Source organism: Eleutherodactylus coqui, chromosome 7 (genome assembly GCF_035609145.1).
Source record: "Eleutherodactylus coqui strain aEleCoq1 chromosome 7, aEleCoq1.hap1, whole genome shotgun sequence".
NCBI classification, from domain to species: Eukaryota; Metazoa; Chordata; class Amphibia; order Anura; family Eleutherodactylidae; genus Eleutherodactylus; species Eleutherodactylus coqui.
This window is the reverse complement of record NC_089843.1, coordinates 123740238-123765656: the sequence shown is the minus strand read 5'-3', so window position 1 is coordinate 123765656 and position 25419 is coordinate 123740238. Positions and strand designations below refer to the sequence as shown.

The 25419-nt window shown below is 41.5% G+C and overlaps 1 protein-coding gene across 1 annotated transcript in view; it reads left to right on the top strand.

Moving 5' to 3' along the window:
- The window catches only part of TMEM131L (transmembrane 131 like), an 89379-nt gene that overhangs the window by 43611 nt on the left and 20349 nt on the right, over positions 1 to 25419 (top strand). The window contains exons 8-26 of the mRNA XM_066573629.1: positions 645 to 722; positions 807 to 957; positions 1064 to 1119; positions 3003 to 3108; positions 4936 to 5038; positions 5612 to 5765; positions 9269 to 9439; positions 10874 to 10940; positions 12832 to 12952; positions 13040 to 13175; positions 14504 to 14613; positions 14738 to 14810; positions 15162 to 15289; positions 15500 to 15642; positions 16696 to 16882; positions 17208 to 17393; positions 17823 to 17972; positions 19214 to 19830; positions 22449 to 22600. Coding sequence (XP_066429726.1) covers positions 645 to 722; positions 807 to 957; positions 1064 to 1119; positions 3003 to 3108; positions 4936 to 5038; positions 5612 to 5765; positions 9269 to 9439; positions 10874 to 10940; positions 12832 to 12952; positions 13040 to 13175; positions 14504 to 14613; positions 14738 to 14810; positions 15162 to 15289; positions 15500 to 15642; positions 16696 to 16882; positions 17208 to 17393; positions 17823 to 17972; positions 19214 to 19830; positions 22449 to 22600 — 2889 coding nt within the window. The remainder of the gene's footprint in view (positions 1 to 644; positions 723 to 806; positions 958 to 1063; positions 1120 to 3002; positions 3109 to 4935; positions 5039 to 5611; positions 5766 to 9268; positions 9440 to 10873; positions 10941 to 12831; positions 12953 to 13039; positions 13176 to 14503; positions 14614 to 14737; positions 14811 to 15161; positions 15290 to 15499; positions 15643 to 16695; positions 16883 to 17207; positions 17394 to 17822; positions 17973 to 19213; positions 19831 to 22448; positions 22601 to 25419) is intronic.

The window sequence follows — 25419 nt, the reverse complement described above, 5'->3', positions numbered from 1 at the left end:
GTTCTGATGCCACCACACACTGCGACCTGACTTCACGGTGACAAAATGCGATGCAGTGCACATGGCTGAACGTAGCACAGGCACCCAGTGGTGAGTAATGCAGTAGCCCATGTCCGCTGTCATCCCTGCCCTGGCATCCTGTAGCAAGCAGCACGTTCATCACTGATAGAAGTGCTCATTGTTTATAAAACGTAGTAGCGCAAGAGTTTACCATCTGCAATAAAATTGTGCCCCTCCTCAGCTGTGGCATACCTTTATCCTGCCACTCGTCCTGGCCCTTAGGACATATAAAGGAATTCATGAGACTTTTTTTTTTTGGTCAGTTGGGGTTTTCATGGTAAGTAGATGCTGCACTATTTGTGCCATCAGGAGTGATGGAACAAACCATTCCACCTGCGGTGTAAGCCATGTGTTGTAGGGACATTTTAGAGAATACTGCAAGTGTCTGCCAGGACAGATTCACAGAGTTTACTTGTAGGACAAGAAACCGTTCTCCTGGGAAGACTCGTTATTTCCCCAACATTAATGCGTGTCTCTTGTCACCGAGCTATGTTGCATAATTGTGTGCGCTGAGTCAGCGTTCATTCTGTTTTATTAGCAGACCGGTAAATTATTCAGTATGTTGTTGCTGGTTCTTTCTGCAGGCAGAAGCTATAAACTCCAGTGTGTGGCAGGTTCGTCTGAAGTGCAGCATCCCTTTCAAGCAGCGGCAGCCGTGCGGGGTATGTGGCACCTGTCTGGGGCATTACTAGTCGGGGTATTACTAGTACTCTAGACTTATTGCCTTTCTCTCTCCTGATTCGCAGAGCTGCTTCCTATCCGGGCACTCTCTGCTGCTACAGGTCTACTTTGCTGTCAGGCTGGACGGCAGCCAACATGACCTGGAGACCCTCAGGAAATACATATTGGAGAATATTTGTATGATCTTTGTAACAACTGAGCGAAATGAAGCCATTGGTAAGCCAACATTAATGCCTATGGTATGTGCCTGGCAGCAGGTTGGAACACAACATTGTTAATTCACATAGGCTCACTTAGTGTTACTTTTTTCTTTTGTGCACAGATAATTCAATGACCATGTACGTATTGAATTCTGGCAATGGGCTGGTCCATATGCAGGTAATGGCGTGTTTGGTTCATCTCTTGCTTGACACATTTTATCGTTTGTGGTCACTTTGCCTCTCAAAGAAATGCAATAAAAGCGATCAAAAATATTGTATGTATCCTAAAAAGGTAGCCATAAAAACTACAGCTTGTCATACCAAAATTAAGCATTGCCCATCTCTGATAGAATACAAAAATTGCGTATTTTTGAATGCAACAATACCAAAACCAAATTTTCCTAAAAAAGTGTTTTTTATTCAGCAAAAGTGCAAAAAGCTAAACAAAAAAAATATAATTTTAGCATCTGTGTATGTGTACTGTACGACAGCAAAAAAATTGTTAATGCCACAAGGCGAACACAGTAAAAAAGACAGAATTGATGTGTAGTTAGCTATGATACTTCTATGTACCTCAAAATGGTACCATTAAAAATTCAGCTTGCCACTTAACGAACAGGCCAGCATTTGGCAGTGTTGCCGAAAATTGGAAAAAAAAAAAAAGGTACTGAAGATGCATATTTAGGCTACCTGTCGAGGGGTAACCGGCCACGGGTAACGTACTGGATGCTTTCCATATCCTTGCTATGAAAAGCACAGCCGCCGCTCGCGGGATCTAAGTCGTGGCATGCCACGGTTTGCCATGATTTTCACTGCAGAGAAGTGACTGTGCCCCTCTCCCTTTTCCCCCGCGGCAGAATATCGCTAGCGATATTCCGCAACAGCCGTGCACAGGGGGCCTTATAATAATGGCACTAAGTGGAAACATTGGGGAAATTTTTCACATTCATCGGAATACCCCTTTAAGGAAGAAGTCAGGGTGGTTTTGGTGCTACAGTTTATGGAGATTTCATGAAGCTGGAAGACTTCCTGTTTGTCACAGTTCCCCTCCCCCTCTTTTTCTATCTCTAGATTATTTCTATCTTCCACTCTATAGATCAATCAAAAATATACCTTCTTTTTGGGATGCTTTTTTTTTCTGTTTTAGAGATTTTATTTTTATACAAGTTCTTGCATTTTAGGCTTTAAAAGAGCTCTATCGCCGCGGCGTATTTGCGCCCTGTATTACTGTATTGCACATGTAATACAGAGAGCTGACACTCAATTGATTTACATTAGGGTATTCAGACACACGTTTTTCACATGCGTTTACAAATAAACTGCAGCACGTCCTATTTTGGGCCATATTACGGCTTTAAGTAGCCCATTTAAAGTCAATGCGACTGCTTAGGTATGCACATTATAAACGTTGCATATTCCACACTGAAACAAAATAGGCCCGTTTGAATAAGCCCTAATGGGTAGTTTAGGCTTTTATTCTGATACCACCTGTGTGCCCAAGTGAAACCTTTGTAGTAGCCGTAATAAAGGCCCCTTTAAAGGACAATTTGAGTGACAGCTTTGAGCGATCATTTTGCGTAAACTATTAAGTAGCTACTCAGCTACTTAAGTAGCAATTAAGTGTGCAAATGAAGCCTTAGCTGAAAGCAGTTAATACCCCGAGGGCTCTGATCTGCTTTCAGTTTCTTTGTTCTCCAGCGCGAAACAATGCTGTCAGCACTCCCCGTGGAGAACTGCTGATAAGGCTGAACGGCGATTTTTAGGTTGGACTGAATTTAACGATCAGCTAACGGTGCACGATGGGCGCGCATTTAGACACGACGATTATCGCTCAAACGATCGCTTTTTAGCGATTTTTGAGCAATCTTCGCTCCATGTAAATGGGCCTTAAAAGCTTTATAACTCTGCAATTAAGGTGTTTCATGCTTTTTTACATAGTCTCTCCGAATTAACTGACTCGTGTACCGGAGTGAACGTTAGGGCATTGTATGTGCTGCTGAGTTACTATGAGAATGGACTTCATCTATAGTGTATTTACAGTACTTACTGTTTTTTTTTCAGGATATTCACCATTTTCTTGGTGACGATTTATTTGTACGTTTTGATCCTGTAATGCTTTTAAGCTCTTCCATCAATTTCACAAAGGCGGCGACCATTGTTTGCCCAGGTAAGCACCTAAGTTTTAGAGATTACTTCTCTCTTCATGCGGTCTTGTTGGAATGAGGTGTTCCATGATTACATCTTTGAGAGCAGGAAGGCTCGATGATAACTTCCTAATTATAGGCGACCGGCTCCTCTGTTTTGGTGCTGTATTAATGCCCGGTTACAAAGCTACCGTTTGTTTCACAGACCCATAAATGTAGAGCACATAGTAGGCTGTCCCTGGACAATACAAACTAACTACATTAGCTGCAATGCTAAGTACTAATGGATTTTTTTTTTTTTTACTTTTACGCCATTACAATAATGTTGTTGATCCAGTTACCTGACTTAATAATGAAAGTCATTAATTTTCTTCTACCTAAAACTCTATTTCCAATATAATTTGTCAAATACAGCCTTGTCCTAACACCGGATTCACTTAAAGAATGCTGTTAAGAAAAGTCAGATGGTACAGCCATTATTGTCACAATAATTCCTCCTACACTCTCTTCTGACGACTCGGTGCCACAAAGTGGCTAAGTGAGTGGAAAGTTATGAGAGAAGAGGGGGGTGTTTTGCAGCGGATGACTTATCAGGGAAATGTCAGAAGGAAGTTCAGGGGGGCAGTAAGAGGCAGGTGGCTTCTGTGAGAGAAGTTGGGTGATGGGTGTTTTTACAGTATATAGTGAGTGATGTTGGGTCAGTAAACAGAAGGTAGTTTGAGAGAACTTTTAGGGGTCAGTAAACAGAAGGTAGTTTGAGAGAACTTTTAGGGGTCAGTAATCAGAAGGTAGTTTGAGAGAACTTTTAGGGGTCAGTAAATGGGTGGCTTTTGTTGGAGAAGGTGGGCGTTTTGCAGAAGGTTGTTGGATAGAGAGAATTTTAGGAATAGTGAGCAGCAAGTATCTTGGGAAGAAGATGGGAAGCCATCGGCCACAGGTTTAATAAGGCGAAGTGGCTGTTACTTTGTAGTGGAGAAGTTAGCTTGTAGAGCATCATGTTGCCCGGTTGGTTTTCACATTGAAATAAACTTTTCAGAAAGTAGCTGTAGAAATGCAGCTTAGTTGACATAAAAAGACTGATAAAATAGTTCTTAAAGGGAACCTGTCAGCTTGAACATGCCCTCCATCTTATAGAACAGGAGGATCTGAGCAGATTGATATATAGTTCTGTGGGAAAAGTTTTAGTATAACTTCTATTTTATCTATATCCCTGCTCATTCTGAGCTTGGCGGTCCTATTAGTGACTGATGGCGATATCTGTATGTGGAGCCATACACCACTGTTGGTCAGTGATGAGACCGCCCACTGGACACCTAAGCTCAGAATGAGCAGGAATATACATAACTAAAATAAAAGTTATACTGAAACTTTTCCCACAGAACTATATATCCCCGCCTGCTCTATAATATACTACCTGCAGCTTGGACAGCATGTTCAAGCAGACAAGTTCCTTTCAGGTTTCTTAGAGGCTAATTCAAAGTTAGCGCCAAATATGGCTGCCTTTCTGGTTTGGTTTTAAAAAAAATGTCCACCGCAGCCGAATAGGAAAAAACCATTGCATCTCTAAATGAAACTGGTATAATTGCTGAACTTTGATTGCTGCTCTAACCACTGATGTGCTCATATATGGCCATTTTTACATTTTGGTTCAAATGATCGTTTCTGGAAAAGTTTTGACTTTTACAAAGGTGTTCCGTCCTGCTAATAATGTGTCCATTTGATAATGATTCCAAACGAATATATAAATACATTTGTTGGCTATGTGTTACTATGAAAAAGTCATGTAAGATTCATTAATTTCACAGTATTTTCTTTACTGTAACGTTTCATTATTTGATGTCTTACCACAGCCTTGCGAGAGTCTGATTGTCAGTCCTCTGATGCGAAGCGACCTCATGTCTTGGAAGCTGCTCCTCCGCCTGCCCTGTGTGTTTCCTACAACATAACACAGGGGTAAGTAGTTTCTACTACACAGCACCAGCTCAACACTAGGAACTCAACCAGAATCCCTTGGGATGAAATCTTCTGAAAGGAGTTTGTGAAGCCAATAGTAATTTAACGTGTTTGTGATAAAGTTATTTTTATAACCTCCGTTATCATTACAACCTAGAAGGGGAATGTTAATTTAAAGGAATGTTCATCCACTTTGTTCCATGTGGCTTTCACTACAATTGTTAGACATTTATGTGTTCTTCTAAATAGTTACTGTGGTTCGCTTATCGCGGAGACCAGTGTTCCCAACTAGTTATTGGTTGTGAGCCACAGATTATCTTGAGCCACACTAAATGGCAAATGTTAAAGGTTCCATTAAACATACAGCTTAGTAATAGGGTCTTGACCCTAGTACAAAGCTGTTGTAATGTTGAGTACCTGGTACCATTAGTGTACCATGATTTTTGGAAATGCACTGATTGTGGACTACTGGTATTGAGAACCCCATATTATGGTGCTTGTTATGTTTTTATGTATAACGCGTATTGATATGGAGCTGTAATATACACCCTCAATGTTTAATATGTTCCTCAGGTATTTGAATTTTGACACTTCAAAGATATCATTTTATATTCAACAACTTCAAGATCCTTCTGGGTTATGGTCATTATGGCTGGAAAACAACCTGAGCTTTCCTGTAGTTCTTACTGATGTGATTGTACCAGAACAACTCCGGGGGCTCCTCAAGGTACGGCGGACGTAATAGTGGCTTACTTGTGCCATAATGCTATGAAATGGGGAGTCCTAAACCTATCTGAGCACTCTGTAGATGCTAATGGAAGTAATGTAGCTCTCCTGGTAGGATGTTGAGTTCCTCATAGTGTTAGCAATTTACAAATAGTTTGGTTGAACCTAACAGTATATGACTTTTTAAAAAAAATTTTAAGGGCTATTAAGTAAAAAAAAAAAGCTATAGATCATTTAGAATTTTTCAAAACAACATGGCTGAATGAGGCTGTGAGGTTTTAGCTGTCAGTATGTTAACTTTTAATTATGAAAATAATAATCCATGTTTCACTTGTATTTGGCTAAAATAAAATACAACATGCTTGTATAATGCCATCTGAAGAGTGCTGCCACCTTCTGGCAGATTGTCATACATAAAAATAACAATTGGATTGCTGAAGTCTACTCATTTGTGCCATCAATGCAAAAAGTTGAGAAAATGTTGCTTACTATTATGCCCTCCCGAGGCATTGATGGACCATTGATAGCTGCTCTTCACACTTGGCATCCAACAGAAAAAAAAAGATGGCTTTTTTTCACATCTATTCTGTAAATTTTTTGTGATTTCATTTTCTGTAAAATACTGCTGCAGCGCCCTCTGCTGGTAAAATTAAGCTACATCATTTAAAAATCTTTCCTACATAATATATCAGTTTAAAATAACTCCCTTTTGATATTTTATATATTGCTGTTCTGTTCAACTCTTTAACCCCATAATGATGTGGCCCCCCCTTTTTTTTCTTTTATGTTGTTTTCTCCCCACTTTCAAAAAATCATAACTCTTCTATTTATTCATCGACGTAGATGTTTGAAGGCTTGTTTTATTGCAGGACTAGTTGTATTTTTTAATTGTACTATTTAATGTACCATACAATGTGCTCAAAAACTTGTAATAAAGTCTAAGTTAAGTCAAATGAAAAAAAAACCACAATTCCGACATCTTTGGGAGGGGGGTCTTGTTTCTACGGCATACACAGTGCAGCGTAAATGGCGTGATAACATTATTCCATGGGTCAGTATGACTGCAACGCTACAAAATTTTGTGTGGTGTTTTTAGGTTTTTGGTTTGTTTTTTTTGTTGCACTACTTAAAATTTTTATCCAAATGACTTAGTTTTTATTTTTTTTTTAATTTTCTGCTGCAATCTTCTGATGGTTATAATGTTTTCATTTTTTCATCAGCATAGTTGGTTAATGGCTTGTTTTTTTGTGATGTTCTGTACTTTCTGTTCATACTGTTATGGAGTACATACGACTTTTCGATTACTTTTTTTTATTACATTTTTTTTCTTCTTGGAGACGGGGTTACCAAAAAAAGTGCAATTCTGACAGCGTGTATTTTTTTTTTTTCTTCTTATGACGGTTACCATGCAAGATAAATAGATCCAGTGATAAATCATACTTTTATGAACGCAGTGATGCTAAGGTTTTTGTTTTTTCTTTTTATTATAAATATGGGAAAACTGTGTTCTAGAGGTTTTTTTTTTTTAAGACTTTTTTTATTTAAATGATTAAACCCTTAAGGACACAGCCCTTCCCCCACCACACCACCCCCATTTTTTCCACCCCCTTTAAAAAAAATCATAACTCTCATATATATCAATCAACATATATCTCTTAGTGCTTGTTTTTGTGCGAGCAGAGTTGTATTTTTTGCTACTATTTAAAGTTCCATATAATGCACTGAAAAACTTTGAAAAAAAATCTAAGTGGATTGAAATGAAGAAAAAAACTGAAATTCCGCCATCTTTGAGTGCATCTTGTTTCTACAGCGCACACACTGCAACAAAAAAGACCTGATGGCTTTAGTCTGTTTCAGTACGATTACTGTGATACTAAATTTATATAGTTTTATTTTGTGTACTACTTTTATTTTTTTTCTCAAAGATATTTTAATTTTTTAAATTATTTTCTGCTGCCATAACTTTTTTTTTAATTTTTTCATCGACATAGTTGTGCAAGGGCTTATTTTTTTGTAAGATTTCCTGTAGTTTGTGTTGGTACTATTTTGGAATGCATACGACTTTTTCATTGCTTTTTATTACATTTTTTCTTGGGGACTGGGTGACCAAAAAAAGCGCAATTCTAGAGTTCTTTATTTCTATTTTTTGTCTGACGACGTTCACCGTGCGGGGTAAATAATGTGTTACCTTGATAGATTGGACATGGCTTGATAGGCAATTTGTAATGTCAGCCCTGGGGCCTTTCAGAAGGCCACCAGCTGCCATAACAACCTCACGACAACCTGCGATCTTATTGCGGGGAGCAGTGCGGGACCCCTGAACATTGGTTAGGGCATTTAAATGCCACTGTCAGAATTGACGTCAGCATTTAAAGGGTTAACAGCTCCGATGAGTAGCACGGCTTAGCGGAGCTGTTGTGGGCGGGTATTGGCTGTATTAAACAGACACCTGCAATGATCACCCCTTCATACATACCCCGAAGCTGCATGACATAACTGCACGCCCTGTAGTGTTAAGGGGTTAATAAAACCTTTTTTTTTTTTTTTTACAAACTTTTTTCTTTTTGTTGAACATGCGATCGTTTGGTCTCTCCTGCAGTATAATATCATACCATATTAAACAGCGATCTGACAGGCAGTCTACCAAGGCATGGCACAGGCATGGCTTCATAGGCAATCTGCATTGCAGCCCTGGGAAGCTTCAGAAGGCCCTCAGCTGCCATGGCAACTGAATATTCTGATCACAGAGGACTATTTGGAACCCCTAAACTTTAATTACAGCATTTAAATGCCGCTTTCAGAATTGACAGCAGAATTTAAAGGGTCAGCAGCTGCAATCAGCGTTCATGCTGATCATGGCTGTTCAGCGCTGGTGTTGGCTGCCAGAGACAGCAGACACCAGCATTCTATGGATCAGGATTGACCGCCATCGCTCAATACAAACCCTGGGACCCTCATGATGTAACTGTACGTCATAGAGCGTTAAGGGGACACAATATATTTTTCCCTGGCAAGTAGTGTGGACACCAGTATGACTGACATTACTATTAGATGCCACAAGTTATGCTCCCTAAGGCGTATTTGCTGTAAACAGCTGGGTAGCTCTGGAGTTTGGATTTCAACATACATTTTTTTTTTTAGCGGTCCCATCTGCTATGTTGTATCATCTGTAAAATGTACATCGCCTTCAGCGTCCTCTGATGTGACAGCTGCATATGTAGTTTTAATGTGAGACCTATTCAGAGAAGTGACTGCTCTGGGACAAGTGACAGACCTAGAGCGGCATTGGCTGGAGTGTCTAGCAGGTCAACTAGCAAGGCAACCAGGGATTCTCATTCAGCTTGCCTGCGTAGAGGTATTTGCGTAGCATAAACCTCCCCCGCGCAGGTCAGTGATGTCGGCGAGTTGTAGGCTGCGGACATCACATTTCTTGGTAACATTTAAAGTAGAATGCATCATCCTAAAGATTGCTGCATCGCACCTTACTGTCTTCTCTTCTTGCAGATCCTTAACTTCACCCACTTGCTGCCCGTGCCTCCTGGATGCTGGGATATATTTACATTGAAAATCCATGCCAAAGAATCTTCTTTTAATTTTTTGACAAACCTAATGATAAGCACGTCTACAGGTGTTACATTTGAGATTCCTATGCTTGTGCATAAGCTTGTATCTATGGTAAGTCAATGTGCCCCCTCGTGTTTGCATATATAATTGAGATGTAATAAGTGAAAGCTGTTCTGTGTTGGTCCCTGAAGGGAGACGGACTGTACAGAGATTTTGAATGACTTCTACTTGACTTGCAAAATTCTGGAATCACTATTTTAAAGGGGTTAACTATTGCTAATTTATCCTTTAGGATAGGTCCTCCATATCAGATTGGTGGGAGTCTGACTCTGGCACCGCCGCCGATCGGCTATTTAAAAGGGGTCATGGCACTGAGGCAAGTGCTACAGCCTCTTTATAGTATACTAGGCACAGCATTGTATGTTATGTAGCACCAATTCCTAGTATTGCAGCTCATTACCATTTATGGCTAAGCTGCAGGAAGGCCATGTAACCAATAGATGTGACGTCACAGGCTGAAGAAGAGCTGTCACACTCCCCACCAATGAAACAGATGCCTGGAATCATACCCTCACTGATGTGATATTGGTGACCTATCCTCAAGATAAGCCATCAGTATCTAAGTCCTGGACAACCCCTATAGCATTTGTTAACACCGTGCTGAGCTGCCCCCGAATGGCTCTGCTCATCGGCGTTGCCGCCAGCAACGCTGTTGCTCTCCCTGTTCTCCCTGCAACCGCTGCAGAGGGGGACCGCTGTGACTCTACCAGCAGTAGCGGCCGCACCTTCAGGGCCAACCCCACTTTCAGTGGCATATGTCTGTGTGGGGCCCGGGAGGATGAGGCAGGAGGGCACGTTTACGGCAGCCATTCAGCCGTTGGGGGCGTGTCCTTCAACTCAGCACGGCCAAAGCATGTCTCCACCCATTATTCTGGTGGATACAAAATACAACAGTACTGTAATCATCATCATAATAAAGTCAAAGGACCTTGAACATGTCCATATGAAAATATGAAATGGAAAATTGCTCTTACACTTTGGCTATCTCAATAAAGGACAATTTACCATTAACTAAGCATTAACTTACAAACTAAAGAAAGTGTCCCAGGGCCAACAATAGTAATGTGAGTTTAGATAGATAATAATCTTGATTTAGCGCCAACATGTTCCGCAGCGCTTAGCCAGGAACAGCATGGCATCTGCTCACCTTTTTAGCGGCGTTATAGATTTTCAGTGCAGAGTAAGGCCCAATGGCCACAAGTAAATTTGAATTGCAGAATCTGCGCGGGGCACCTGCACAAATGATTCGCAATTCAAGCCGCCCTTAGGGGAACATGGGCGTCTTGTCTGGAAAACAAATCACAGCATGCTCGATTTTGCTGCGGTTCCCGCACGGACGGCTTCCATTGAAGTCAGTGGAAGCATTCTGATCTGTGGCCCGTCCACGGGAAGGCAGGAGATTTGAAAAAAAAAAAAAATGACTGTCAATTAACATATAACTGTTCTTTGCAATTAACATGCTTTTTATCCTGTGTTTTATTTCAGTCCAGAAGCCAGCATATAAGTGCTGTACAGTGTGGGAATCACCCCATTATCAGGCACTTGACCTCTGGTAAATATCTTATTCTTTTTCAGCATATCTGTCTTGTTCTTAGTTCTGGGGGTTATGTTATATCGGACGTCTCTCCTGCAGATCTTCGGTACATCCTTCTGCTGGTATGAGGTTAAAGAGCTGTCTCTGTTTTACATGTTGGGATTGGCAAACTGTTATGATCAGAAAGTAAAGAGAATGATCATTTTGTTTGTTCCTCTGTAGCCGCCAACACACTTTCAGATTTGGGAGGAGCAGAATACTACTTTGACTTAACCCTTTGATGACAGGCCTATTTTGCACCTTAAGTACCAAGCGATTTTCATCATGGCTTTGCAAGAGGCATAACGCGTTGAGGCCTCATACCCACTTGCACACACGGATTGCACTGCTGAATCCCGCAGTGGAATCTGTGCGGCCATGGAGCGGGAAATACATTTTTCTTGCCTCTCTGGACGCTGCGGGGCTCTCCTATGTGCAGGCTGGATCTTCTTTCTTCTGGCTAGCGGATGTGCTCGGCACTTTGCTGTGCACAGCTTTTTAAAGAAAATCTCCCGCGTATCCACAGCACAAAAACAACTGTGGCTGTGCCGCTTATGGACGGCTTCCATTGACTTCAGTGGAAGCCGTCCGTGCGGCAGATCTGCAGAAAAATGGAGCATGCTGCGATTTCTTCCCGCGATTTCTTCACACCGGGAAGAAATCACATCCGCATGCTTTTAGCTGCCCTGCGGATGCTAATGTATCCCTATGGGCAGCAAGACGCACGGATCTCCACATGTGGATATTGGGCCTGACATTAGCCATATGTGGCTTTTTTTTTTTTTTGCAGCATTCACTATTTGTTAAAACTAACATGATAACCTTCTTATCTGGATCAGCATGATTGCCGTCACAAGTTTATATAGATTATTTTTTACCACTTTTGCACAATAAAAACCTGCTTTTAAAGAAAACCAATTGAATCTGCATCATTGCATTCTAAGAATCATAACATTTTCATTTTTCCGGCAACTGAGCTATTGCTGCTGCTTTTTATTACACTTAATGGGAATCGAACAAAAGGAAAATAGCATTCTGGTGTTTTAATATTTTTACTGTGTTTTCTATGCGAGGTGAGCAACAAAATATTTTCATAGTTTGGGTCATTATGAATGCCTATTGTGTGGGGTCTGTTTATTTCGCTATTCTATCCAATTAAAGTAGGTTTTGGGAGCAAAAATGGTTTTTTGTTTTTTTTTTTTAAACTGGATTTTTTTCTTTAAATTAAGCTTTATTGAACTTTTTTTACGCTACTTTTTAGTCCTTGAAGGGGATTTACAATTGTAATTGTTCGCTTGGATAGTATACTGCATTACTTATGTAGTGCATTCCACTAAGCTTATGTCAACAGCCTATGGGAGAGGCGGGCGGGAGTTACATGGCAAAAATGGGCACTTTCTGTCAGGTTTCTGGCTACCATGGGAACCCATTGGTACCTTGCAATAGCACTTTGGAGTGCTGATGGGTGACAGAAAGAGCCCCCTGTCGTCTGTTTGCATACTACAGTTGCTATTGATTGTTGCATGTAAGGGGTTAAACTGTCAGGATCTAAGCTTTCTCTACTTCAGGCTGTTAGAGCAGGAGTCTGGCTGTCAGTAGTCAGCTAAGCCTCCACCTTGAAACGATGTATGTGTAGGTTTAAAGCCCATTAGTGACCACTGTAAGAAGGTGTATTGGTGATCACTAAGAGGTTTAAAAAAAGGTTATTAGCAGATTGTGGGGACATTTTATTTGGTATGTTTTTTTCCCCCCCGAGATTAATCTATCTTTATAAATGAGTTTTGTTGACCCTTTCACCTTTTATGGACAATTTTGGCCCCATGTATTTAGTCTTTTGGTGATGTTCCTTGTTACGACTTTGTCTCCGCAGCGGAGAGTTTGCGCTGGCAGCATAGTCTCTCCTTGGGGATGTCTACCTGGAAAATAGACTACGAGTTAGGAACTGAACTTTATGAGAAGTATCAGAAGATACAAGATAAAGAATCCTGCGGGTTTGTATTTCTGGGCTCCTGAGCACTGTAAAGCCATCATTTTCCTGTATATAAGTGTATATAAATATACACTTCTCTCTCCTGCAGGAGGAAGAGTTCTGAGAATCCCAGCATCACGCGACAGAAGAGGGATGCCGAGCGACCGCTTGTCTCCCTGCCACGATTAAATGCTGAGCCTGGTCTTGTGGTGAATTTTACTGCAACTGCTCTGAGTAACAGCTCGGTAATTAGTAATTACACTGTACTCTCATCTATTTCCCCGTCTCCTTCTAAGAGGTTAGGTCAGGTCTCTTCATCTGGAAGACTTCATTTCAGAAAAACATGAAAGTAGAATTTTGCAGATAAGATACTTACTTGTAACAAATGATAAATTGGAACAACCCAACGGTCAATTTCGGTGGGACCAGCTGATCAGCTAATTTGTATGGGGATGTTCCTATGTTCCCCCGCCAGGAGATATCCAGGGAAAGAAGGGTCCGGCACGCCCAATGCTTTCTTCTTAAGGAAGATAAGCTCCCTCTAGGGGTGTGTGGCAATGGCTTACTTCCCCCCTCTCTATTAAAGGGCCACTTCTGTGAAATGGTTTTTTTTTTCCTATTAAGATTGTAGCCATCACCCTAGTTTATATGTGAGCTAGTGTTACCTTGGTTAATTATTCCTTTCTGTCTGAAACATCTCTCTCCTTAGATGGTCATGTGATTGAAATTCTGACCACCTCAGATGTACTTATGGTTATGCTATCTGAAACTACTCAATTTCTCAGTTTGTGTGATGTGGTTTACATGGACCCTACTACAGGAATTGCCTAGAAGGGGACACAATCTCCTATCAGAGTTACTTATGATGGTCATATAGTTCCTGTCACACAGTTACAATAGAGGAAATCATGGCTCTTTCTCTTGACTGTATACTTATGGCCTGTAGCTTATTAAGAAGAGTATAGAAGGTAATGAAAACGAAACTGTCCACCCAACAGGCAAAATGGTATAGCTCTAGCGAATTCTGTGCTGACACAATCGGATTGATGTGAAAATGAAACAAAAAAAATTACCATCAAGATGGTGACAGATAAGTGTCAAACAGGGGGCTGCACTGCATGGAAGTGGCTGCAATATACAGGAGACCTCCAGAGTGGGTCAGGCAATTAGCTGTAGGGTACAGGGATGAAAAAATGTATATTAGCAGGGGCAGCCCTTTTAAGAAGACCGGCATCCTTGGCTCAGTTGACTGTACATCTATGAGTATCAGAAGGTCGGGAGGAACAGCTGTTGGCTGAGTCGTATTCGACCGACCGCTATCTATATGGCCACTTTTGGACTCTGTTTACTGCAATAACCACAGACTTGTTGATCAGTACCGCAGCTTTTATAGCACATCTTCCCTTTCACTCTGCTATTGTTATACCACACCACCTCTAGCCAAAGTTTCTGGAAAGTCCAACACCCAGAGTACCCGTTGCAGGATGTAGCAGTTTTACTGCCATTGCAATAAAATGTCATTAAACAGAACCTTTTCATGGACGTTCTAATTATTTACTGATTTTATGTGTAGGTGAAAAATATAATTTTGAAGAACCCATCTCCATTTCCAGTTTGGGTGCAACTGCTACCTCTATCTCATTATCCCAATCCACAAGCTGCTCTGAGCCTTCTCAGCAAATGGTATGTATGAGAGTGACCTGTAGTGTTGTGACTACATGCTGCTACACATATAGGCAGCAGATTTAGCTACTTCAGCACCATTGCATTGCAACACTTGTGTGATTATTTCTTTACGTTTCTCTAGGTATGACGTAAATGAGCAGATAGTTGACTTTACGACTGTGGAGTTTAGACTCCAAAAGGAATGTGACCAAGAGGTAACATATCACCAATGCTTATGTGTGCTATACCCTTTATTTTGTGAAAATATTGAAAATGTGTGCAGCTCATGTCAGTAGAATAATACAAAAACTACTGCATGATTGTGAAAATGTTGATCCAGCTACATGATCAGCCAATCACGCCCCCACCCCCAGTCCATGTATTCTAATAGGGCCTAAACATAAGGGTTGTTTCTATGAGGTAACGCAATTAAAGGGGTTGTCCCACTTTTTAGTTGATTTGCTGCAGGAAGCAGATAGCGCTGTACCTTGTGCAGTGGCCACGGTTGATACTGCAATGATAAAGATTTTACCTTTACTTCATAACTTGGTTACTTTAACTTTCAGCTTGAGGAAGGTGATGACTGCAGCCAAGAAGTGGTTGAATTGCAGTTACAGCCCTGGGAATCTCAACAAGTTGGTATAGTCTTCAGACCTGTAGACTACAGAAAAGTTACCTCGCTTATACTAATCAGGTATGCATTTTTTATATAAGAATATGTGCGTTCTTTTAGTTAAAGGGCTCCAACTTTTCAGACAACTTATGCTCATGTAATAGCCTGTGTGTCTCATCAATACTGGAGAGAAGTGGGAAACACTTGTAACCACCTGAAAATGGAAGTTGATGGATATACTCATTCTGTTGTAATGCATGATGACGTTCATTAATATCTGATTATTTTCAGGAATAACCTGACTGTTCTGGACATGGTCACTATTGAGGGTGTTGGGGCAAGAGAAATGCTGCGGGTTGGAGGAAGACTGCCTGGAATAGGAGGGTCCCTCAGATTCAAAGTCCCTGAATCTACCCTGATGGACTGCAGACAGCGTGAGTTTCTCCACCAAGATGTCTCCTATATATCTATATTGTATGCTAATTCATATGAGACGGTCAAATTAACAGTAAAGCGAAGTAATAAAGGATACAAACATCTGGGTACACATGGATTTACCATAAATGCTGACCTGCAGTGGCGGATTAAGTAAACCATAGGCCCTGGGCTGTTCCTAAAATTCCAATCTACCCACCACTGCCACTGCTATCACACTGTGTTTATAGTCAACACCTTTCTCTACTAGCTGGTTTCAATGCTCATTTAACAGTAACCTCTTTTTCTGCTTGCATGAAAAATTGACAATTGGATCTTACCATTGCCATTGTCAAAGAACTCAGTCCCTAGACTGTCTGTCCACATCGGGCTGTGTAGGGTTGACAAGGGGTATGGTAAAACCTAGTTGTCATTTAGGCTAAGACTACACTGACACTTTTGTATGTTTTTTTGTGGAATACAAGTATTAACTTCTCCGGCCCGCATCACCATGATGGCCGCAACATTTGCTGGTTTAAATGGTGTAGAAGTGTGATTTAGATGAGCAAATGCTCAACTTGACACACCTTTTTTATGGAAAAGAGAAAATATGTGAAGAGAAGATATGTGATGTAACTGATGGGAAGGGGAGGGTTTGATAACATGAACAAAAGTCGATGTTAATCCTTCTGTTGAAAAGAGGGGCAGGCAGGACAATCGCAGTACTTCTCTGCTGCCTACTTGTCTCCACCTTCCCCCCTCCTTCCCATTCTGCAGACAGACTTGAGTGACAGCTATACATTCAGTATTCTTGACTACTTCAAATGGTTGTAGTGATGGTTCTATGATGGCTACAAACCAGAATCAATGCTTTATAATACGATCAAAAGGTGTCGGTAGCACTGATAGAACCGGAGCTATAGCCCTTTGAAGCAGAACAAACTCTGTTGTCCAAGACTGTAAGGTCCTTTTCCTGTAGAATGGGTAATCAGTAGGGGTGTTAAGCTACCTGTAGGCATGTCTTGTATGGTTTGCATCTGTGTAATAAATAATTGCTTTTCCTTTTTCTACAGAGCTTAAGGAAAGCAAGCAAGTTCTGTCCATCACAAAAATCTTTAAAGTTGAGAATATCGGTTCTTTACCCATAACCATTGTATCCATGAAAATAAATGGATACAGCTGCCAAGGTTTTGGTTTTGAAGTTCTAGACTGTTATACATTTTCTTTGAGCCAAAATACTTCAAAGGAAATCAGCATTGTGTAAGTATGTCTGTAATTCTTCTCGCCTTTTTGTCCCCTTTACTGTATGTGTGCTCTTATGTTTGTGGATGTGCAGTGCTCAGTTTTACTGGCTTAGGGTTTCATCCCAGGATTCAGTTCTCTGGGACTGTAGGCAGCTTTTTGCTTGTATCTTTCGCCTGCAGAATAAAGTGACCATATTTTGTAACGGCGGCGATGACCAGCCCCAGCACTAAGGTGGAGCACTGCGCTTGATGGAAAATGACCTATTTTGTGTTCTATGTTTTTGTCCCCCCCCCCAATACCCACGATGATATGTTAATGTATTTTGTCTTTAAATTGACAGCTTCATTCCAGACTTCACATCCTCCTGGGTTATACGTGAGCTGACACTTGTAAGTGCTTCCAAGTTGGAGTTTCGATTTACTCTTAACGTGACTCTGCCTCATCACTTGTTACCTCTGTGCGCTGACGGAGTTCCCGGACCCAGCTGGGAAGAGTCTTTTTGGAAACTTACCGTACTCTTTGTCAGGTAGATGCTTTTCTTGTTTAAATCTTAAGGGATTTGAGTGGGTATTTTTCTTGGGCTGCACCTATCCATATACCGGTGTGGTAGTAGACCGTCTTCCTCTTCTAACTGATGCCCTTATGTTCTGTCGTTCCTAATTCTTCACAATAGTTCTTGCTCGCGGTAAGAGATTCATATCCTTACAGCTATGCCATTTAATGCTTTATAAAAATGAAATGGAGCTCACTGTTTAACATGCCTTATTTATTTCTGTCAGCCATTATAAAGCTGTCCTACCTGTAAGGATATATAGTGCTCGGTGTCAAAAACAAAATATCTTTCAGCTGGCTGTTGTGGTAATGACCGTTTTTGTCACATTGACATTGCTTCACTTAATGTCATTTTGTGTTCTGTACATATGTGGTAAGTGGTCATTCTCTTTCTGTTTCACAGTCTGTCACTCTTTGGTGTAGTGTTGATAGCCATCCAGCAAGCCCAGTACATTCTCACCGATTTCTTAAAGTTAAGACATAGGAACTGCTCGAGCTCATCCTCTCCGCACACCTCTAACCCGGTAGACACACTCACCTCTGAATCCTACAGGTAAGTCCTTAAAAAAACCTTTTCTTGTGACAGGTTTGTAGTTTCTCTACCCAGGTTTACACTTTGTTTTTGATCTTTATATTCTTTCCATACAACTAAGATCAACTTGTAAAATGTATAAAATTATGTATTTAAAATATATAATGGCTAATAAATCTGTATGTTTGTGTGCCTATGTAAGGGCAGGCAATACATTTCCCCATGCTAAAATATAATTCGCCAGCACTCCATGCCGATCCTGCAGATCCATGTGCACAGAAGGACCTGTCAATCAGCATGTGGAGAAAGGAGGAGGAGGGGGGAGAGTGTACATATATGAATATGCATGAGCTTTATTAGACTCCTCTCCCATCCAGTCCTGCAAAGTTTTAAAAGTAAGGCTAGTTTCACACAAGCAAGGGCGATATCTGGCTGTGATTCACAGCCTGATTGCGCAATTTCCACCCTGTGAAAGTCCCATGGATGCGAGGCATTTTCATGTGAAAATGGTCTCATCACTGCGGGGAATCCCTTCATACCATTGCTCTCTATAGGGCGGAAGCATTGCTGGCCCCATTGAAAGTAATGGGACAACTTGTCGATCCTCTGTAACAGCAGCGGGCGGGGAATCCCCTGCCGCTGCTGTCAGAGGATCGACGAGTTCCCCTATTGGTTTGCATGGGGCTGCCGCCGGCCCCTTTGAAGACAATGGGCAATATTGCAGGCAAATAGAACATACTGCAATGTGTTTCTCGCATAGAAGTGTTCTGAGAAAAAACCCCGCTCATGTGTATGAACCCATTCAAATCTCGCAACGCACAAATCTCTTGCGATTTTGTCGCCCGTTTGAAACCAGCCTAAGAGGAAGGACAAGTTTTTGGTCTGGCCATAAGTCATAGCAAATAAAGGTAGTTGAATCTGAATAAAAAATAAGATGTCATCCTTTAATTCGGGATTGTAGTATATTATTGCCTTAGTATAGTTTTATTTTTCTTCAAGTGTGTACTAAATTTTGAAGCATATATTAAGAAAATTAATGGACTGCCAAGCCAGGTCTAAACAAGCTAATATTTGCAGCTTGCACTGGTGCACATCCAGTAAATTTTCTTTTTTTTTTTTTTTTTTTCTTTTCAGGAATGTAAAAAGTAGGTTGAATGAAAACTTTTGTTTTTATATATAAATTTGCCACTAAATAATATATACAGTTTATTGTTTTCTCCTCCTAAAAATTAATGCATTGTTGTTAAATGATCACCTTGCAGAGGCAGCTGTAAAAGCTTTACAGACTCTTCCAGCCCACCGGATAAGGGAAAAGGGAAGGGCTACCTAGCAGTTACAGCTCCACCGGTCCGAAGCCAGACTGCATCCAAGAGGGGACCGGCCACGTACAGCCACTCCCAGAAGAAGCACAAGTGTTCTGTATACTACAGCATAAAGCAGAAGCCAAGCAGTACATCCAGCAATGCACCTGCTTGTGACACAAGCCAACAGCTTGTTGCTGACATGCAGCCTCCCTCGCCAAAGGACTCTACTTGTAGTGAAACTCTAGCAGAAAGGTGGACAGACTTTAATTCTACAGACCACATAGATACGGGTAACCAAAAGCACTTAACCAACCTAGATATGGTTCTGGGTGCTAAGGAACCTGCACTGCAAACCACACTTCTCTCACAAAGGACTATAAATGAAAGCACTTTGAAGGAGGAGCCAATAATTTGTATGTTTCCCATGGAAACGGACTTCAAAGCTTCCTCAGATAAGTTGTCTGAGTCCAAGCAGCAGAACTGTTTTGGTTTATCTGCGTCCAGTAAAATACCCGAAGACAGCAATCTGCTGCAGCAGCAGACTGAATCGCAACTTGTTTTCAGAAAGGCGGAGGGTAAATACTGTATTTTTTTCCCCGTTTCCTTTATTTATCCCTGTGATATGTATGTCTTTGCAGAATGCTTATGTAACACCTTGGTTACTAAATTAATTGATTACAGTGAGTAGATGGATACATGATAGCTGCAAACGTCCAGGAGTATCACACTTAGATTGTAAGTTATATCGAAAAAAGGTACAGTCCCCTGGTGCAAGCACAGAGTCTTGGCAGACTGTTTTTGTGGGGTGGTTTGCCATTACCTTTCCCAGACATCTCCCCCCCCCCCCCCCCCCCCAGCAAGCTGGGTTCTCATTTTACTGACCTCAGAAGGATGGAAGGCTGAGTCAACGTTGAGCTGGCAACCCGAACCATGCGGGGATTGACTTCAGGTCATGAGCGAGAGCTTAGGACTAAATTCTGCTGCCTTAACACTCCGCACCACACAAGGTTCTACCCGCTTGTTAATGTCTTTAAATTAGACTTGATATCTATGGTTGCATTTTTGTTTGTTTAAAGCTGAACAAATCCTAATTCTTTGCTACTTTTTATTCTATAGAGCTCCAATTACGTTTCTTTTTTGCAGTAGTAATAAAATTGTGCCTAAAGCCTCCACGGGAAGGAGTTTAGGGGCTTACTAGAAACTGATTTATTACTGATTACATTGGGTGCTGTAGAAATATACATATGTGCAAAAGTTCTATGCAGGTGTATTAAAAATGCTGCAAAGTAAGAATGCTTTCAAAAATAGATGTGTTAGGGTAGTTTCACATCTGCATCGGAACCTCCAGCCGGGGTACTGTCACCGATCTGGCTGAAAACACCAGTAGAAAAAGACTGCATGCAGTGCTTTTTCTCCTGTCAAGAAGCTGGGCAGACCCCATTATAGGCAATGGTGTCCCCCTGGCGCTGTTCAGTTCCTTCCAGAGACTGAACTATTCGGCTGCGAGGATTCCCCTTTCATGCTCATCGGCTGGAGCAGAAAAAGCGGAATCCCTGCTGTAGATGTGAAAGCACCCTTAAGGCTGGGTTCACATGGGACGGAATTGCTGCAGAATGTCCGCACGGCAATTCCACCCACGGCTTCTAATCCTGGGATTAGCCAGCGTTGTGGAGAAGATTTTGCAAAAATCTCGTCCACGTGCTGCGGCCAAGCCGCACTGAACTTGACATGCTGCGTGAAAAACAAAGAAGCAGCATGTCCATTTTTTATTTTTATTTTTTCCATTTCCGCAGCTGCCTCTCTCCTCTATGGGAAGAGATGGCCACAGCGGAGATGCAGGTGGCGAAGCCACTTCAAAACCCACGGTTCTGCAAAGGTCTGGAGAGCGGTACAATAATGAGTGTCTGCAGGCAACAGTGAAGCACCGTGGAGAGTCTGCAAGTTTGGGACTGTGTTTTAGCAAATGGAGTTGGGGATTTGGTCAGGATTAATGGTGTCCTCAATTCTGAGAAATACAGGCAGATACTTATCTACCATGCAATATCATCAGAGAGGCGGCATCTGATTGGCTCCTATTCTGCAGCAGGACACCAGACCCCAACATACAGCAATGTCGTTAAAAACTACCTTCAGCTTAAAGAAGAATGAGACCTGGAAGTGATGATGTGGCCCCACAGAGCCCTGATCTCCACATCAGGTCTGTCTGGGATTACATGAAGAGATAGAAGGATTTGTGCAAGCCTACATCCACAGAAGGTCTGCGGTTTGTTCCAAACCTCTTGGAAAACTAGCTGTCTGCCAAGTTCCTTCAAAAACAGTGTGCATAGAATTATTGATGCTATTTTGAAGGCAAATGCTGGTCAAACCAAATCTTGATCTTGATTTAGATTTCTCTTTTGTTCACTTTGCATTTTGTTAATTGACAAAAATAAACTATTATAACCTCTATTTCCCAAAGCATTCTTACACCTGCCTAAAACGTTTGCACAGTACTATATGTGTAGTGAGTGTCGCCTATTGACTGCACCAAACACGTTCTCTGATGGCACAAAGGCAAAAACCAAGCTCCAAGACCAATGGATATTTATAAAATGGTTTGGCAAATCATTTTGGACCTGTTTAGTGAGAAACAAACAGTAGGTGCAGCGCTTTGGCTTAAATATGTTGAAAACTTTGACTTTGCTCCTGACTTATTTAGAGTCCATGTTGTTTTAGGACTTAAAGGGGTTTTCCTAGTTGTATAAAAATATATACTCCCTACTCTGCTCCAGCACTGCACCTTCCGTCCTCACCGCCACTCTTGTTTGCATTGACTCTAGTGGTGATCTGTATACACACACGCTGCCACTGCAGTCAATCACTGGCCTTAGCGGTCTCAAGGCATATACTGCTGAGGCCAGTATTGGCTGCATTGGTCATATGTGTAAATGGAATGTCACTGCTGCAGTATTAAACAAGAACAGCTTGGGGTGGCGGCTCTAGACCAAGAAGGGATTAGAGTGGTGAGTGTACTTTTTATTTTGCCATTTTTAACCCTTTCCTTCTGTCTTTTAATAAAACAAGAAGAACTCATTTTAAGTATTTTTGAAAATGCCAATTTTTATTGATCGTTAATACACTGATTTCTAGGACTATGAGAAAAAATGTTTTTGTACAATTCTTTGTTGTGCTCATGTGGTTTATATAATTGCAGGGAATAAGCATCGAGCTTCCCCAGCAGTGCTCAAGGCTAACATTGACACCGCCAAAAAGACAGTGGACAGAGATGTCTTAGCAGAAAAAAGTACCCAGTACATTACCAGAGAGGAGAAGGCCTGTGGCAGAGTAGACTTGGCTTCGACAAAGGTACTCTACATGGATCAGATTTGCAATTTACTGTACATAAATTTAGTGTTCTTCAAGCTCAAAGGTGTTTTTCAGTACCTGATTGGCTGGGTTCACCACTTGGGGCCCTCACTGATCACCTGGTCGCAGGGCCATTTGGTAGCGCCATACACTCTCTAATACCGAGAATGGTACTGCAGGCAAAGATTCCATTCAAGTGATAGGTCACCAATTGTCCAGTCCTGGAAAACGTCTTTAACCAAAAACCTGCACATTTTGATGGGCCTGTATTTAACACTAATGTCCTTCATATCACACTCAAAAAAGATTTAAGAAGCTGAGATATGGAAAATTGGATGACAAGTAACAAACAGTGACAATCCGATATAAGAAAAGGTGGTAGCGCGCTGAGCAGTACAGCTCCCGGGGCAAACAAGCAGTGTCTGAATCTTCTGCATGGGTACTATTAGATGTCACTGCAAACGGCCATATTTTACCAATATACTAATACGAAGATGCACAAGGGTGGGTACAAACACCCCTTCTCAGCAGAATACAGACATTGCACAGGTGGAATATACTGGGGCAGTCTGGGGGTTGGTCCAGTGTGGTTCACTTTGAGGTGCAGGGCAACCTGCCAGGCTGAATAGTGTGCGGCATCATTAATAAGTTGTAAGTCTACGTAGTGCACTACACACCTCAATGTGACTTGGCACCCTTTGAATGCCTTATCTAGATGCTAGTATAATGCTAAGCAGCCCCCCATCCCATATGTGGTTAGTGTGTAAATGGCTTGCTCATCTGTAACATGTACTTGTGCAATGATAGATAGATTTGGATCCTATCTCCTGAACAGGATTCTACTGTTCCCCAATATCCGGCCTAGTGAGTTGGCCACTACTCCAAGTGAAGAGTGATAGAGAGGTGGCCACACATGTCTGCCAGTCGCTCTATTCACTTCTGTAGAAGTCTTGGAAACGGTCAAGTGTGCATTTGTAAGAAGAATATAGCATAGTAATTTTGACACTGCTTTCCTTTGGTTTGTACTTTTACTGGTATGAATTGCAGTAGCACATGTGGCCTGCAGAGGGCAGCTTAAAGAGTTATTTCTGTAAAAATAGTGCTCTGCTATTTTAATCTTCATTTTGTATCCGGGTACGTTCATACATACTGGATTTTGGTGCGGATCTTTACCAAAATCCGAATCCTAATTTGCGCTGCAGATTATGGTGCGGATCCACGTCATAATCTGCACTAACGTTGCGGATTTTTCGCTTTAGAAAATCTGCACCAAAAAGAAGTGTTAAAAGTAGCCCAACTGCAGGTGTATTTGTCTGCAGGATTTGGAATTTTGAACTCGTTTCCAGAGCCCATTGCTCAGAGGGGGACAGGGATTGGGAGTGAATCCTCAAGAATAATTAACACACTGATTAAATAATCTTTTGGAAGTTACCTTTTCTTTTCTTTTAATTGGCATGCTTATAACTTTGGAAGTTGGTACTGGAACAAAATGAGGTGGCTCCAAAGCTAGAAAAATTTCAAGAAGTGATGAGAAGTAATTATAGACATAATTAGTTAACAAAGTTGCAGGGCATCATAAAATGTATGTGTGTGTATATATATATAATATATAATCTCAGATAAGATCTATCTCTTATAAGCCATACATATAACAAAAAGTCCCTTCTATAATATATATCAAACAGAAGAAAAGCAAACTGGAGTGCAGGATTTGGAGCACTGCCTTTAGCTGCTAATACCCAGAGGAGCATAAATGGGCATTAGAGATTTCCTCACTCACCCACCTTCTAGGTGCTCTCCCTAAGGAAAAAATCTAACGTCCCTGACCCAAAAATCCATATAAATGTATAGGATTAGATGTATCTAGTCAGTGCATTTCTAGTATGACGCCCTATCCAAGAGGAAAAGGCACAGTGCATCTCACAGATAATGCAAAGAGTTTTGAAGCCCTGTAAAGAATATAAAGCTCTTAAGAGCTCCACCATAAAGCTGTCTGCACACAGGTGGATTTTTGCTGCGGAATCCGCAGCGGGCAGCCACACCGCAGATCCGCAGCCAATACCGCCCATAGCATGCTGTGGGAAATCGATTCTTCCTGCACATGACCGGAAATCCATTGTGATTTCCGCTTGTGAAGGAAAAATTTGCTGCATATTCAATTTTTGCGCGGATTCTGCGCGGACGGCATCAAGTCAATGGAAGCCGTCTGTCCACTGCGGAAAAATACACACTTGAAAAAATTTCTGTACTACACGTGTCCGACGGTGAGCTGGGCAGACCATCCGCAGTATAGATGAAAATGGGGAAAAAAAACAAACGGGGTCGCTGGTCGGGTCAGAGCTGGATTTAGCTGTGGGCTCCCACATGTGGAATGCAGCTCTGGCGGGTGCAGGCTGCCTAATGTGGGGAATAGACCCCTGATGTGCGTTTCCGACCAGCCGCCTTCAGACATGTAGACATAATAGGTGAACTGATTAGCTGCTGTCAGCTGTCTTTCCTGATTCCTCCATTAGCATGTCTGTTTTGGACAGGCATATTATTGATGGATAGATGAAGATGTGCGGCTGCCAATTACCTCAGGCACCGTTTATTCAGTGGAAACAGGATCACCGGTGTTCAAATGTGGAGATTGGCCATCGGTAGACCTTTTTCATTTGTAAACCTCTTGAAGCCATATAAATCGTATTTTGTGTCCCGTCAGTTTTGTACTATTCCTGCTTTTAGCAGTGTTTCTGGCAGCACAAGTCCTCAGAGGAACTGGTAATATCTAGTGCTTTTTCTTTATAGCAAGGGCAGTCAATAAGGATATGTCTGTGTAT